Source organism: Pseudophryne corroboree, chromosome 7, assembly GCF_028390025.1.
Source record: "Pseudophryne corroboree isolate aPseCor3 chromosome 7, aPseCor3.hap2, whole genome shotgun sequence".
NCBI lineage: Eukaryota > Metazoa > Chordata > Amphibia > Anura > Myobatrachidae > Pseudophryne > Pseudophryne corroboree.
Window position 1 is genome coordinate 261198008 of NC_086450.1, and position 17062 is coordinate 261215069.

Consider the following 17062-nt stretch of genomic DNA (forward strand, 5'->3'; position numbering starts at 1 on the left):
CCATTCATATGAAATAGTGGAGCTGATTCAGCAGAGAACTCAGAAGCACCCCCAGATTGGCGATTGCCTATCTGCGACATTATGCAAATGGCACTACAAAGTCCTTCACTTGTGTACATTGATGCATCCAAATGTGCAGTATCCGTACACACTAATACCAATTGGGGTATCTTTAGATGCACCATTGAAACTTACAGCAGCCCTATGGCAGGTGCCGTTTCTCTAAGTATGGCCTGCTAAGTGAGCAGTTGAGCATTTTTGTATGCAACCACTTTCACAGACATGCCTGTGATATTATCATAACACACCCATAACATGGACCATCTGTGACTGCGCTAAGACACCACCCTGTTACCGCCCACTACACTTTAAATACAATTCTCTGTGTGTGCATCTGATATCGCAACACTGTATGGACACAACTGGAAAGCATGACTGGTTCAACTTTGATGCATGTACAGTAGCAAAAAAATAAAATAAAGTGGCAGTGCATACACCTCTGTATCAGGCCCATTGAGCGAGAAACTGGTATTTATCATAACAACCATTCAGATGCTTGTTATCAGTCTAAACAGCTGTACAAAAGTAACATAGTCAAATTTAATTTACCTGGTTAACTTTGCTTCCTTAACAGTCTTCTGCCACATCTGTACCTTTTGTTGTCGCTGTTCCATTGATTTAAGAAACACTGGGGGTAGGCCTCCTGGAATCTCAGTTGTGTCCCCTTCTATTTCAAATGGGACAACAAATGTATAAAATTCTCGAGGGGACATAAGTTTCCAAGCTTGATGGTCAGTCTCAGCAGATAGGAATTGTGGCCTATCCCAATAATTGGGCACAGTAGCTAAACCAGTTTGTCCCATGTGGTCTTCTAGCATTGAATAGTGTGTATGAAATGGAGCAAAAACAGCCCCCTGGTTGCCAGAGAATAAGAGAGGCCTTGTAGGAGTGAGTACATGAAATGTACAGCTTGTTGTGGAGGACAGCGACAAGCGCTGACAAACACTAATAACTTTCACATGGTCACACATTTGAACATGAAGGACAGTTTGCACTGGCCCCAAAATGATTGTGCTATTCCGACATTTCTCAATGGTCACACATCTAGGGGAAAAGAAAGCAAAATTATTAGTCTAGAAATAGTACAGAGTGTCAAGCATAATTTTAATGATCATTTTGAATAAGTTCCTAGTGCTACCATGGTGATGCTCAAATTTTATTCATGCAATTGTATAAGTAACATGAAAAAGTTGTAATCATCACATCAATGACACTTGTAAATGGGAGCGAATCAATTGTTTGCAGCCCCCGTGGAGTCTAAACTAATGGAAATTCAATTGTTGCTCCATCCAGGCACCCAATTAGCCTTGGGATACACATTTCTTCTCAGAACCTCTTGAGGTGCAAGAAGAAATGTGTGCAAACTCCATAGTTTGGGTGTCCTAACCACTGCTTTAGACTGGTTTAGTCACTTTGAACGGCTAATCTCTGTGTTTTTGAACACCTCCATGCTAATGGGTGTCCAAACAGAGCAACAAATGAATTGCACCTTCAGGTGCCCATTCGTATAGGTGCCCAGCAGGGGTCAGCATAAACAATAGGATTTTAATACCTACCGGTAAATCCTTTTCTCTTAGTCCGTAGAGGATGCTGGGGACTCCGTAAGGACCATGGGGTATAAACGGGATCCGCAGGAGATATGGGCACACTATAAGACTATGAATGGGTGTGAACTGGCTCCTCCCTCTATGCCCCTCCTCCAGACCTCAGTTAGAAAACTGTGCCCAGGGAGACGGACATTTAGAGGAAAGAATTTATTGTTCAAACACGGTGAGTGTCATACCAGCTCACACCACGAACATACCGCAGAACGTGGCATTCAATAAAATACCAGCCAACGGCATGAACAATTCACAGCCACATGCTGAGAGAATATGTAACACAACCAGTGTGTCAACACAACCAATAATAAGACACTGCACGCCATGGCATGCACAACGTCAGCAACAGCCTGACAGAAAAGAAACACCACAAGAGTGTAACCATAACCAATAACTGCAGACACAGTACGCACTGGGACGGGCGCTCAGCATCCTCTACGGACTAAGAGAAAAGGATTTACCGGTAGGTATTAAAATCCTATTTTCTCATACGTCCTAGAGGATGCTGGGGACTCCGTAAGGACCATGGGGTTTATACCAAAGCACCAGACCGGGTGGGAGAGTGCGGACGACTCTGCAGCACCGACTGAGCAAACATGAGGTGCCCATCAGCCAGGGTATCAAACTTGTACAGCTTAGCCAAGGTGTTTGAACCCGACCAAGTATCCGCTCGGCAAAGTTGAACCGGCGAGACTCCTCGGGCATCCGCCCAAGAATAGCCCATCTACCTAGTAGAATGGGTCACCACCTACTTCGGTAACTGCCATCCAGCCATAGAACGAGCACGCCGAATCGTATCACAGATCCAGTGTGTAACAGACTGCAGAGACACAGGTCACGCTGGGGCATACCGGACAAACAGAGCCTCTGTTTCCCCAATCTGAGCCAAATTGGCGACATAAATATCCAAAGCCCTGACTACATCGAGAGACCTTGAAGGCAACCACAGGCATCAAATAGGCAGGTTTCTGCGAAACACCAAAACCACTTTTTGGCAGAACTATTATCCAAGTTCTCAATTCCGCTCTATCCACCTGGAAGATCAAACAAGGGCTCTTGTGAGACCCAGCCGCAACTTCTAACATCCGCCTTGCGGAAGCCAAAGCCAAAAGCATGACCACTCTCCAAGAGAGAAATTTTAACACAACCTTTCATAAAGGTTCCAAACATCTTGACACAAGAAAACGCAACACCACGTCAAGGGCCCACGGTGCCAATGGGGGCACAAATGGAGGTTGGATGTGCAGTACTCCTCCCACAAAGGTTCACACTTCCGGAAAGGGTGCCAATTCGTTCTTGAAAGAAAATTTCTGAGGCCAAAACCGCACTGAAATGGAGCCTAACTTTAGGCCTGCACCCACACCTGCTTGCAAAGAATGGAGAAGAACGACCCAGCTGAAATCTTCTGTAGTAGCCTTCTTTGATTCACACCAAGACACACATTTTCTCCAAACACGGTGGTAAGGCTTTGCCGTTGCTTCTTTTCTAGCCCTAAGAAGTGTGGAAATGACTTCACCGGGAATATCAATTCTGGTTAGGATATGGTGTTCAACTGCCACACCGTCAAACGCAGCCGCGGTACGTTTTGATTCACTCCCGGATCTTGTTGTAACCGTTCCTCGTGTAGAGGAAGAGGCCAGGGATCTTCTATGAGTAAATCCTGAAGAACTGGATACCAAGCCCCCCTCGTTTAGACCGGAACAATGAGGATCACCTGAACCTTTGTTCTTCTTACGTTTATCACCCTCAAAAGAGTGAAAACGGAGGGGACGCATAGACCAACTGAAAACACCCAAGGTGTCCGGAGGACATCCACTGATATAGCTTGAGTGTCCTCTGACCTGGAACAATATCTCTGAGATCTCTCGTTGAGGCGAGACGCCAACATGTCCAATTGAGGCATTCCTCCAAGACTTGTCGCTTCAGTGAAAACTTCTCGATGACGACCGTATTTCTCCCGGATGGAGATCGCGTCTGCACGGGAATCTATTTGTTCATTGAAAATAGCTCTTAATTCAAGAAAGCTTATTGCAGACAAGCTTCCCCGCTTGACCTTTTCCTCTGGAAATACTTTCCTTGCACGGACTGCTCCCCAGTCTCGGAAATCTGCATGCATGGACACCAGGATCTCATCCTGGATTCCGAACCTTCGTCCCTCTAGGAGGTGAGAACTGAGCCGACACCACAGAAGCGAAAACCTGGCCATTAGGATTATATTCCGGCGCATGCGCAGGTGAGACCCGGACCACATTTCCAACTGGCCCCGTGAAAACCACTCTGGCATCTGACCAGGTCACCGAAAAGGCTTCTGAGGCCGCACCGATCTTCTTCATCAACGGAACATATTGATGGACTGTCACTGCAAATCTGATCCGACTCCGGATCCTCAGACCTCTTTCCACAGGAACACACAGAACTTCAACCGTTCCGTATCTACTCTGATATTCCCAACGACGCAGGCGTTGGTGGTGGGTAACAGCCCTCCCCGTGTTGAAGAACAGTCAGAGAGAAAATAACGATTTGTACCACTTGTGTCTTGACCTCACCTTAATCAGGAGAGAGTGTCCCAGTATAGAACAACAATGGCTCTTACTATTGAAAGAATACTATCCCACTGCCATCATTCCCGTGAAATGGCAAAGACAATCCTGGATATCCACCCAGGTAATCTGAATGCGGAGAAAAACGCATTTAAACCTCTTAGTTTTTTTTTTTTAAACAGGGACAGCAGGACAAAGCCCTGAACCTGACCTCTGGTATGGCGTCGCGTACTACCTCCCCTTCCAGAGGGGAAACGCCAAGATCTAATAGAAAAAACAGTGAAGGGAAACATCTGTAACGCCAGATTGTCCCCTTTTGGATTCTATAATTAACTCACAGGTCCTAGTCTATTCCCGGACTGACTGAAAATTAGTAGACGAGTTCCCACCGGAGTGGGCTCCAGCCAGATAGACTAAGCGACATGTGCTGGATGTGGTAGAAATAGAAAACGAAATCCGCTTCTGCGCACCTAACAAGGAACTCTTATTTTTTCCTTTTCTGTGCAAACAGTGCAAGGTGAAAAGGTAAGATTTTACTTACCGGTAAATCTATTTCTCGTAGTCCGTAGTGGATGCTGGGGACTCCGTAAGGACCATGGGGAATAGACGGGCTCCGCAGGAGACAGGGCACTTTAAGAAAGAATTAGGAATACTGGTGTGCACTGGCTCCTCCCTCTATGTCCCTCCTCCAGACCTCAGTTAAGGAAACTGTGCCCGGAAGAGCTGACAGTACAAGGAAAGGATTTTGGAATCCAGGGCAAGATTCATACCAGCCACACCAATCACACCGTATAACTTGTGATAAACTTACCCAGTTAACAGTATGAACAACAACGGAGCATCAGATCAACCCTGATGCAACCAAACATAACTCTTATTTAAGCAATAACTATATACAAGTATTGCAGAAGAAGTCCGCACTTGGGACGGGCGCCCAGCATCCACTACGGACTACGAGAAATAGATTTACCGGTAAGTAAAATCTTATTTTCTCTAACGTCCTAGTGGATGCTGGGGACTCCGTAAGGACCATGGGGATTATACCAAAGCTACCAAACGGGCGGGAGAGTGCGGATGACTCTGCAGCACCGAATGAGCAAACACAAGGTCCTCCTCAGCCAGGGTATCAAACTTGTAAAACTTTGCAAAAGTGTTCGAACCTGACCAAGTAGCCGCTCGGCAAAGCTGTAATGCCGAGACCCCTCGGGCAGCCGCCCAAGAAGAGCCCACCTTCCTTGTGGAGTGGGCTTTTACTGATTTTGGAAGCGGCAATCCAGCCGCAGAATGAGCCTGCTGAATCGTGTTACAGATCCAGCGAGCAATAGTTTGCTTTGAAGTAGGAGCACCCAGCTTGTTGGGTGCATACAGGATAAACAGCGACTCAGTTTTCCTGACTCTAGCCGTTCTGGCTACATAGACCTTCAAAGCCCTGACTACATCTAGTAACTCGGAATCCTCCAAGTCACGAGTAGCCACAGGCACCACAATAGGTTGGTTCATATGAAAGGATGACACCACTTTTGGCAGAAATTGTGGACGGGACCGCAATTCTGCCCTGTCCATATGGAAAACCAGATAGGGGCTTTTATGTGACAAAGCCGCTAATTCTGACACACGCCTAGCTGAAGCCAAGGCTAATAGCATGACCACCTTCCACGTGAGAAATTTTAACTCCACGGTTTTAAGTGGCTCAAACCAGTGTGACTTCAGGAAACTCAACACCACGTTAAGATCCCAAGGTGCCACTGGAGGCACAAAAGGAGGCTGAATATGCAGCACCCCTTTTACAAACGTCTGGACTTCAGGAAGAGAAGCCAGTTCTTTTTGAAAGAAAATGGATAGGGCAGAAATCTGGACCTTAATGGAACCCAATTTTAGGCCCAAAGTCACTCCCGACTGTAGGAAGTGAAGGAACCGGCCCAGCTGGAATTCCTCCGTAGGAGCATTCCTGGCCTCAGACCAAGCAACATATTTTCGCCATATACGGTGATAATGTTTAGCCGTCACGTCCTTCGTAGCCTTTATCAGCGTAGGAAAAACCTCATCCGGAATGCCTTTTTCTGCTAAGATCCGGCGTTCAACCGCCATGCCGTCAAACGCAGCCGCGGTAAGTCTTGGAACAGACAGGGCCCCTGTTGCAACAGGTCCTGTCTTAGAGGCAGAGGCCATGGGTCCTCGGTGAGCATTTCTTGCAGCTCTGGATGCCAAGTCCTTCTTGGCCAATCCAGAACAATGAGTATTGTTCTCACTCCTCTTTTTCTTATGATTCTCAGCACCTTGGGTATGAGAGGAAGAGGAGGAAATACATAAACCGACTGGAACACCCACGGTGTCACTAGTGCGTCTACAGCTATCGCCTGAGGGTCTCTTGACCTGGCGCAATACCTCTGTAGCTTTTTGTTGAGGCGGGATGCCATCATGTTCACCTGTGGCAGTTCCCACCGACCTGCAATCTGCGCGAAGACTTCTTGATGAAGTCCCCACTCTCCCGGGTGGAGATCGTGCCTGCTGAGGAAGTCTGCTTCCCAGTTGTCCACTCCCGGAATGAACACTGCTGACAGTGCTCTTACGTGATTCTCCGCCCAGCAAAGAATTCTGGTGGCTTCCGCCATCGCCACCCTGCTCCTTGTGCCGCCTTGGCGGTTTACATGAGCCACTGCGGTGATGTTGTCTGACTGAATCAGCACCGATTGGTCGCGAAGCAGGGTCTCCGCTTGACTTAGGGCGTTGTATATGGCCCTTAGTTCCAGGATATTGATGCGAAGGCAAGTCTCCTGACTTGACCACAGACCCTGGAAATTTCTTCCCTGTGTGACTGCCCCCCACCCTCGGAGGCTTGACTCCGTGGTCACCAGGACCCAGTCCTGAATGCCGAATCTGCGGCCCTCGAGAAGGTGAGCACTCTGCAGCCACCACAGAAGAGACACCCTGGCCCTGGAGGATAGGGTGATCAGCCGATGCATCTGTAGATGTGATACGGACCACTTGTCCAACAGATCCCATTGAAAGGTCCTCGCATGGAACCTGCCGAAGGGAATGGCCTCATATGATGCCACCATCTTTCCCAGGATTCGCGTTCAGTGATGCACCGACACCTGTTTTGGTTTTAAGAGGTCTCTGACCAGTGTCATGAGCTCCTGAGCCTTCTCCGTCGGGAGAAAAACCTTCTTCTGGTCTGTGTCCAGAATCATGCCCAGGAAGGGCAGACACGTCGTAGGAATCAGCTGCGACTTTGGAATATTTAGAATCCAGCCGTGCTGTTGTAACTCTTCCCGAGAGCGTGCTACGCTGATCATCAACTGCTCTCTGGACCTCGCCTTTATGAGGAGATCGTCCAAGTATGGGATAATTGTGACCCCTTGCTTTCGCAGGAGCACCATCATTTCCGCCATTACCTTGGTAAATATTCTCGGTGCCGTGGAGAGACCAAACGGCAACGTCTGGAATTGGTAATGACAGTCCTGTACCACAAATCTGAGGTACTCCTGATGAGGTGGATAAATGGGGACATGAAGTTATGCATCCTTTATGTCCAGGGACACCATAAAATCCCCCCCTTCCAGGCTTGCGATGACCGCTTCGAGCGATTCCATCTTGAACTTGAACCTTTTCAGGTATATGTTCAGGGATTTTAAATTCAATATAGGTCTGACCGAACCGTCCGGTTTCGGAACTACAAACATGGTCGAATAATAACCCTTTCCTTGTTGAAGGAGGGGAACCTTGACCACCACCTGCTGAAGATACAATTTGTGAATTGCAGCTAACACAATTTCCCTCTCTAATGGGGAAGCTGGCAGGGCCGATTTGAGGTATTGGTGATGGGGGCATCTCTTCGAATTCCAGCTTGTATCCCTGAGACACAATCTCTATTATCCAGGGATCCACCTGGGAGTGAACCCACTTGTGGCTGAAATTTCGGAGACGCGCCCCCACCGGGCCTAGCTCCGCCTGTGGAGCCCCAGCGTCATGCGGTGGATTTAGTAGAAGCCGGGGAGGACTTCTGTTCCTGGGAACTAGCTGTGTTGTGCAGCTTCTTTCCTCTACCCTTGCCTCTGGCAAGAAAGGACGCACCTCGGACTTTCTTGCCTTTTTGTGAACGAAAGGACTGTATTTGGTAATACAGTGCTTTCTTAGGTTGTGAGGGAAAATGTGGAAAAAAATTTGACTTTCCAGCAGTAGCTGTGGAGACCAGGTCCGAGAGACCCACCCCAAACAATTCCTCACCCTTGTAAGGTAAAACCTCCATGTGCCTTTTTGAGTCGGCATCGCCTGTCCATTGCCGAGTCCATAGGACTCTTCTGGCAGAAATCAACATTGCATTTACTCTAGAGCCCAGTAGGCTAATGTCTCTTTAAGCATCTCTCATATACAGGACAGCGTCTTTTATATGCCCCAGGGTCATTAATATAGTATCCTTGTCTAAGGTATCCAGTTCCTCAGATAAGGTATCCGTCCATGCTGCTACAACACTACATACCCAGGCCGACGCAATTGCCGGCCTTAGCAAGGTATTGTGTAAATGGACTTCAGGGTACCCTCTTGCTTTCTATCCGCAGCATTTTTTAGGGTGGCCGTATCCTGTGACGGCAGGGCTACCCTCTTGGAAAAGCGTGTTAGAGCTTTGTCCACCCTAGGGGAGGATTCCCAGCGTAACCTGTTCGTTGGCGGTAAAGGATACGCCATAAGCATCCGTTTGGAAATCTGCAGTTTTTTATCTGTAGATTCCCAAGCCTTTTCACATAACTCATTGAGCTCGTGTGAGGGGGGAAAGGTCACCTCCTGCCTTTTTTCCCCATACATATGAACCCTCTTGTCAGGGACTGGGGTTTCCTCTGTGATGTGCAACACCTGCTTCATTGCTATAATCATATAACGTATAGCTTTAGCCTATTTAGGCTGTAACTTTGCATCATCATAGTCGACACTGGAGTCAGACTCCGTGTCGGTATCTGTGTCAACAATTTGGGATAGTGGGCGCTTCTGAGACCCTGACGGCCTCTGCGACATAGGATCAGGCATGGGCTGCGACCCCGACTGTCCTAAGGTTTCAACTTTATCCAACCTTTTATGCAAGGAAGTAACATTATCATTTAAAACCTTCCACATATCCATCCAATCAGGTGTCGGCGCAGTCGGCGGCGACCCCACATTCATTTGCTCCCGCTCTGCTTCCACATAGCCTTCCTCGTCAAACATGTCGACACAAGCGTACCGACACACCACACACATACAGGGGATGCTCTTTTTGAAGACCGTTCCCCCACAAGGCCATTTGGAGAGACAGAGAGAGAGTATGCCAGCACACACCCCAGCGCTATATGTCCCAGGAATCACACAGTAACTTAGTGTTAACCCAGTAGCTGCTGTATATAAAGCTTTTGCGCCTAATTTATGTGCCCCCCCTCTCTTTTTACCCTCTTCTACCATGTTTCTGCAGGGGAGAGCCTGGGGAGCTTCCTCTCAGCGGAGCTGTGGAGAGAAAATGGCGCTGGTGAGTGCTGAGGAAGAAGCCCCGCCCCCTCAGCGGCGGGCTTCTGTCCCGCGTTTCAGTGTAAAATAATGGCGGGGGCTCATGCATATATACAGTGCCCAACTGTATATATGCTCACTTTTTGCCAAGAGGTTACCAATTGCTGCCCAGGGCGCCCCCCCACCTGCGCCCTGCACCCTACAGTGACCGGAGTATGTGGGTTTAATGTGGGAGCACTGCAGCTGTGCGCTACCTAAGTTTGAAGACTGGAGTCTTCTGCCGCCGATTTTGAAGTCTTCTTGCTTCTGTCACCGGCTTCTGTCTTCCGGCTCTGCGAGGGGGACGGCAGCGCGGCTCCGGGATCGGATGACAAAGGGTGAGATCCTGTGTACGATCCCTCTGGAGCTAATGGTGTCCAGTAGCCTAAGAAGCAGGACCTATCTTCAGTGAGTAGGGCTGCTTCTCTCCCCTCAGTCCCACGCTGCAGAGAGTCTGTTGCCAGCAGATCTCTCTGAAAATAAAAAAACCTAACAAAATACTTTCTTATAGCAAGCTCAGGAGAGCTCACTAAGTAGCACCCAGCTCGTCCGGGCACAGATTCTAACTGAGGTCTGGAGGAGGGACATAGAGGGAGAAGCCAGAGCACACCAGTATCCAAATTCTTTCTTAAAGTGCCCTGTCTCCTGCGGAGCCCGTCTATTCCCCATGGTCCTTACGGAGTCCCCAGCATCCACTAGGACGTTAGAGAAAAGAACGGTATCGAACCGGTTAAAACGACTGCATCCTACAAAAGAATGCGTCACCAACCGTTGTGAAGGAGACTAACTCACGAAGTTAGATTTACCAGCAGTATCCGCCGAGATTGACTGAACTGAGGCATCCCCAACAGCGGTACACCGTCCCAGGAAGAAACTCCAGCATTTCTCGGAGTCAGCTTCAGCATTCCCCCGGCCACTCCTGTATACGCACTGCAGCCTGCCGCAATGTTATAGAGAAGAACCAACATAATGAACATCCCCTCTCTCTTTAGGGTAATTCTATCGGATGCCTTTCCGAATATAAACACTCCCCCATGTGCACGTAATGCAAATAAGCCCAAAGCATAGAAATAAAAATAAGAATTTACTTACCGATAATTCTATTTCTCGTAGTCCGTAGTGGATGCTGGGAACTCCGTAAGGACCATGGGGAATAGCGGCTCCGCAGGAGACAGGGCACATCTAAAGAAAGCTTTAGGATCACCTGGTGTGCACTGGCTCCTCCCCCTATGACCCTCCTCCAAGCCTCAGTTAGGATACTGTGCCCGGACGAGCGTACACAATAAGGAAGGATTTTGAATCCCGGGTAAGACTCATACCAGCCACACTAATCACACTGTACAACTTGTGATCTGAATCCAGTTAACAGCATGATAATAGAGAAGCCTCTATAAAAGATGGCTCACTACAACAATAACCCGAATTTTTTGGTAACAATAATTATGTACCAGTATTGCAGACAATCCGCACTTGGGATGGGCGCCCAGCATCCACTACGGACTACGAGAAATAGAATTATCGGTAAGTAAATTCTTATTTTCTCTGACGTCCTAGTGGATGCTGGGAACTCCGTAAGGACCATGGGGATTATACCAAAGCTCCCAAACGGGCGGGAGAGTGCGGATGACTCTGCAGCACCGAATGAGAGAACTCCAGGTCCTCCTCAGCCAGGGTATCAAATTTGTAGAAGTTTACAAACGTATTTGCTCCTGACCAAGTAACTGCTCGGCAAAGTTGTAAAGCCGAGACCCCTCGGGCAGCTGCCCAAGATGAGCCCACCTTCCTTGTGGAGTGGGCATTTTAAGATTTTTGGCTGTGGCAGGCCTGCCACAGAATGTGCAAGCTGAATTGTACTACAAATCCAACGAGCAATCGTCTGCTTAGAAGCAGGAGCACCCAGTTTGTTGGGTGCATACAGGATAAACAGCGAGTCAGATTTTCTGACTCCAGCCGTCCTGGAAACATATATTTTCAGGGCCCTGACCACGTCAAGCAACTTGGAATCCTCCAAGTCCTTAGTAGCCGCAGGTACCACAATAGGTTGCTTCATGTGAAATGCAGAAACCACCTTAGGTAGAAATTGAGGACAAGTCCTCAATTCTGCCCTGTCAGAATGAAATATTAAATAAGGGCTTTTATATGATAAAGCCGCCAGTTCTGACACACGCCTGGCTGAAGCCAGGGCTAACAGCATCGTCACCTTCCATGTGAGATATTTTAAGTCCACAGTGGTGAGTGGTTCAAACCAATGTGACTTTAGGAAACTCAACACAACATTGAGATCCCAAGGTGCCACTGGAGGCACAAAAGGAGGCTGTATATGCAGTACCCCTTTTACAAATGTCTGAACTTCAGGCACTGAAGCCAGTTCCTTTTGGAAGAAAATCGACAGGGCCGAAATTTGAACCTTAATGGGCCCTAATTTTAGGCCCATAGACAGTCCTGTTTGCAGGAAATGGAGGAAACGACCCAGTTGAAATTCCTCTGTAGGGGCCTTCTTGGCCTCCCACCACGCAACATATTTTCGCCAAATGCGGTGATAATGTTTTGCGGTTACGTCCTTCCTGGCCTTGACCAGGGTAGGGATGACTTCATCTGGAATGCCTTTTTCCTTCAGGATCCGGCGTTCAACCGCCAAGCCGTCAAACGCAGCCGCGGTAAGTCTTGGAACAGACAAGGCCCCTGCTGGAGCAGGTCCTTTCTTAGAGGTAGAGGCCACGGTTCGTCCGTGAGCATCTCTTGAAGTTCCGGATACCAAGTCCTTCTTGGCCAATCCGGAACCACGAGTATAGTTCTTACTCCTCTCCTTCTTATGATTCTCAGTACTTTTGGTATGAGAGGCAGAGGAGGGAACACATACACTGACTGGTACACCCACGGTGTTACCAGAGCGTCCACCGCTATTGCCTGAGGGTCCCCTGACCTGGCGCAATATCTGTCTAGTTTTTTGTTTAGACGGGACGCCATTATGTCCACCTTTGGTTTTTCCCAACGGTTTACAATCAGGTGGAAGACTTCTGGGTGAAGTCTCCACTCTCCCGGGTGAAGGTCGTGTCTGCTGAGGAAGTCTGCTTCCCAGTTGTCCACTCCCGGAATGAACACTGCTGACAGTGCTATCACATGATTTTCCGCCCAGCGAAGAATCCTTGCAGCTTCTGCCATTGCCCCCCTGCTTCCCGTGCCGCCCTGTCTGTTTACGTGGGCGACTGACGTGATGTTGTCCGATTGGATCAATACCGCCTGACCCTGAAGCAGGGGTTTCGCTTGACTTAGGGCATTGTAAATGGCCCTTAGTTCCAGAATGTTTATATGAAGAGATGTCTCCAGGCTTGACCATAAGCCCTGGAAATTCCTTCCCTGTGTGACTGCTCCCCAGCCTCGCAGGCTGGCATCCGTGGCCACCAGGACCCAGTCCCGAATGCCGAATCTGCGGCCCTCTAGAAGATGAGCACTCTGCAACCACCACAGGAGGGATACCCTTGTCCCCGGTGACAGGGTTATCCGCTGAAGCATCTGAAGATGCGACCCGGACCATTTGTCCAGTAGGTTCCACTGGAAAGTCTTGCGTGGAATCTGCCGAATGGGATTGCTTCGTAGGAAGCCACCATTTTTACCCAGAACCCTTGTGCATTGATGCACTGAGACTTGGTTCGGTTTTAGGAGGTTCCTGACTAGCGCGGATAACTCCCTGGCTTTCTCCTCCGGGAGAAACACCTTCTTTCTGGACTGTGTCCAGGATCATCCCTAGGAACAGAAGACAAGTCGTCGGAACCAGCTGCGATTTTGGAATATTGAGAATCCAATCGTGCTGCCGCAACACTACCTGATATAGTGTTACACCGATCTCCAACTGTTCCCTGGATCTTACCCTTATCAGGGAATCGTCCAAGTAACGGATAACTAAAATTCCCTTCCTTCGAAGGAATATCATCATTACGGTCATTACTTCAGTAAAGACCCGGGGTGCCGTGGACCATCCCTACGGCAGCGTCCGAACTGATAGTGACAGTTCTGTACCATAACCTGAAATACCCTTGGTGAGAAGGGTAAATTTTGACATGAAGGTAAGCATCCTTGATGTCCCGAGACATCATGTAGTCCCCTTCTTCCAGGTTTGCAATCACTGCTCTGAGTGACTCAATTTTGAATTTGAACCTCTGTATGCAAGTGTTCAAAGATTTTAGATTTTAGATTTTAAAATCGGTCTCCCCGAGCCGTCTGGCTTCGGTACCACAATAGTGTGGAATAATACCCCGTTCCCTGTTGCAGGAGGGGTACCTTGATTATCACCTGCTGGGAATACAGCTTGTGAATGGTTTCCAAAACTGCCTCCCTGTCAGCGGGAGACGTCGGTAAAACAGACCTTTGGAAACGGCGAGGGGGATACGTCTCGAATTCCAATTTGTACCCCTGAAATATTACCAGAAGGATCCAGGGGTCTACTTGCGAGTGAGCCCACTGCGCACTGAAATTCATTGAGAACGGGACCCCACCGTGCCTGAACTTGTAAAGCCCTAGCGTCATACTGAGGGCTTGGCAGAGGCGGAAAAGAGTTTCTGTTCCTTGGAACTGGCTGATCTCTGCAGCCATTTTCCTCTCCCTCTGTCACGAGCAGAAAAGAGGAACCCTTTTGTCCGCTTGCCAACCAGGCCTGCGCCTGATAATACGGCGTCTTATTTTGAGAGGCGACCTGGGGTACATCCCCTCTTTTAAGGCAATACTTCCAAATGCCGTTTGGAATCCGCATCACCTGACCACTTTACTGGTATAATTGGACAACGCACTTATACTTGATGCCAGTCGGCAAATATTCCGCTGTGCATCATGCATATATAGAAATGCATCTTTTAATTGCTCTATAGGCAATAATATACTGTCCTTATCTAGGATATCATATTTCCAGTCAGGGAATCCGACCACGCCAACCCAGCACTGCACATCCAGGCTGAGGCGATTGCTGGTCGCAGTATAACACCAGTATGTGTGTAAATACATTTTAGGATACCCTCCTGCTTTCTATCAGCAGGATCCTTAAGGGCGGCCATCTCAAGAGAGGGTAGAGCCCTTGTTCTTACAAGCGTGTGAGCGCCTTATCCCCCCCCTAGGGGGTGTTTCACAACGCACCCTAACCTCTGGCGGGAAAAGGTATACTGCCAATAACTTTTTAGAAATTATCAATTGTTATCGGGGGGAAACCCACGCATTTTATTTCTCAGATTCAGGAAAACTACAGGAAGTTTTTCCTCACCAACATAATACCCCTTTTTTTTGGTGGTATTCATATTATCAGAAAAGTGTAAACTTTTTTCATTGCCTCAATCATGCAATGTGTGGCCCTATTTGGAAATCACGGTTGTCTCTTCACCGTCGACACAGGAATCAGTATCCGTGTCGGCGTCTGTATCTGAGGTAACGGGCGCTTTAGAGCCCCTATATGAGACGTCTGGACATGCACAAGCTGAGTAGCCGGCTGTCTCATGTCAACCACTGTCTTTTATACAAAGCTGACACTGTCACGCAATTTCCACAGTACATCCACTCAGGTGTCGACCCCCCAGGGGGTGACAACACTATTACAGACACTCTACTCCGTCTCATCATTTTTCTCCTCATACATGTCGACACAACGTACCGACACAGCACACACACAGGGAATGCTCTGATAGAGGACAGGACCCCACTAGCCCTTTGGGGAGACAGAGGGAGAGTTTGCCAGCACACACCAGAGCGCTATATATATACAGGGATAACCTTATATAAGTGTTTTTCCCTTTATAGCTGCTGTATTGTTTATACTGCGCCTAATTTGTGCCCCCCTCTCTTTTTTAACCCCTTTCTGTAGTGTAGTGACTGCAGGGGAGAGCCAGGGAGCTTCCCTCCAACTGAGCTGTGAGGGAAAATGGCGCCAGTGTGCTGAGGAGATAGGCTCCGCCCCTTTCTCGGCGTCCTTATCATCCGTTTTCTTGTATGTTTTGGCAGGGGTTAAATGCATCCATATAGCCCAGGAGTTATATGTGATGCATTTATTTTAGCCATAAAAGGTTTTCTAACGATTTATTGCGTCTCAGGGCGCTGCCCCCCCAGCGCCCTGCACCCTCAGTGACCGGAGTGTGAAGTGTGCTGAGAGCAATGGCGCACAGCTGCGGTGCTGTGCGCCTACCTTTATCTGAAGACAGGAAAGTCTTCTGCCGCCGATTTTTCCGGACCTCTTCGCTCTTCTGGCTCTGTAAGGGGGCCGGCGGCGCGGCTCCGGTGACCCATCCAGGCTGAACCTGTGATCGTCCCTCTGGAGCTAATGTCCAGTAGCCTAAGAAGCCCAATCCACTCTGCACGCAGGTGAGTTCGCTTCTTCTCCCCTTAGTCCCTCGATGCAGTGAGCCTGTTGCCAGCAGGTCTCACTGAAAATAATAAACCTAAACTAAAACTTTCACAAAGAGCTCAGGAGAGCCCCTAGTGTGCACCCTTCTCGTCAGGCACAGAAATCTAACTGAGGCTTGGAGGAGGGTCATAGGGGGAGGAGCCAGTGCACACCAGGTGATCCTAAAGCTTTCTTTAGATGTGCCCTGTCTCCTGCGGAGCCGCTATTCCCCATGGTCCTTACGGAGTTCCCAGCATCCACTAGGACGTCAGAGAAATACAGGTTGAGTCTCCCTTATCCAAAATGCTTGGGACCAGAGGTATTTTGGATATGGGATTTTTCCGTATTTTGGAATAATTGCATACCATAATGAGATATCATGGTGATGGGACCTAAATCTAAGCACAGAATGCATTTATGTTTCATATACACCTTATACACACAGTCTGAAGGTCATTTTAGCCAATATTTTTTATAGCTTTGTGCATTAAACAAAGGGTGTCTACATTCACACAATTCATTTATGTTTCATAAACACCTTATACACACAGCCTGAAGGTCATTTAATACAATATTTTTAATAACTTTGTGTATTAAACAAAGTTTGTGTACATTGAGCCATCAAAAAACAAAGGTTTCACTATCTCACTCTCACTCAAAAAAGTCCGTATTTCGGAATATTCCGTATTTCGGAATATTTGGATATGGGATACACAACCTGTATCACTTAGCTTCCTGTATACAATCCTTTGTGACAGGGCCCCGTGTCGACCAGGAGTTGACTTTCACAGTATTCTATCCGCGTTGGGAAAAGAATAAACATTCGGCCTCTTTGTGAGGATCTGAGACCAATTTGTCGCGGCCGACCTAGAGCTTTTCCAACAGAGCAACCAGCACATGAGAAGGAACATTTCATTATAAACATAATGTAAATATACATAATGCAATACACAAAAAAACATACATATCCTATATATTATATATATATATAT

The 17062-nt window shown here is 48.1% G+C and overlaps 1 protein-coding gene across 3 annotated transcripts in view; it reads right to left on the minus strand.

The window, feature by feature from the left end:
• Positions 1-17062, minus strand: part of TBCCD1 (TBCC domain containing 1) — a 435802-nt gene that overhangs the window by 100098 nt on the left and 318642 nt on the right. For all 3 annotated transcript variants that reach the window (XR_010182035.1, XM_063934118.1, XM_063934119.1), the window contains exon 5: positions 610-1104. Coding sequence is in view for 2 of the 3 variants with exons in the window: in XM_063934118.1 (XP_063790188.1) it covers positions 610-1104 (495 nt within the window). In the remaining variant the exon portion in view is untranslated. The remainder of the gene's footprint in view (positions 1-609; positions 1105-17062) is intronic.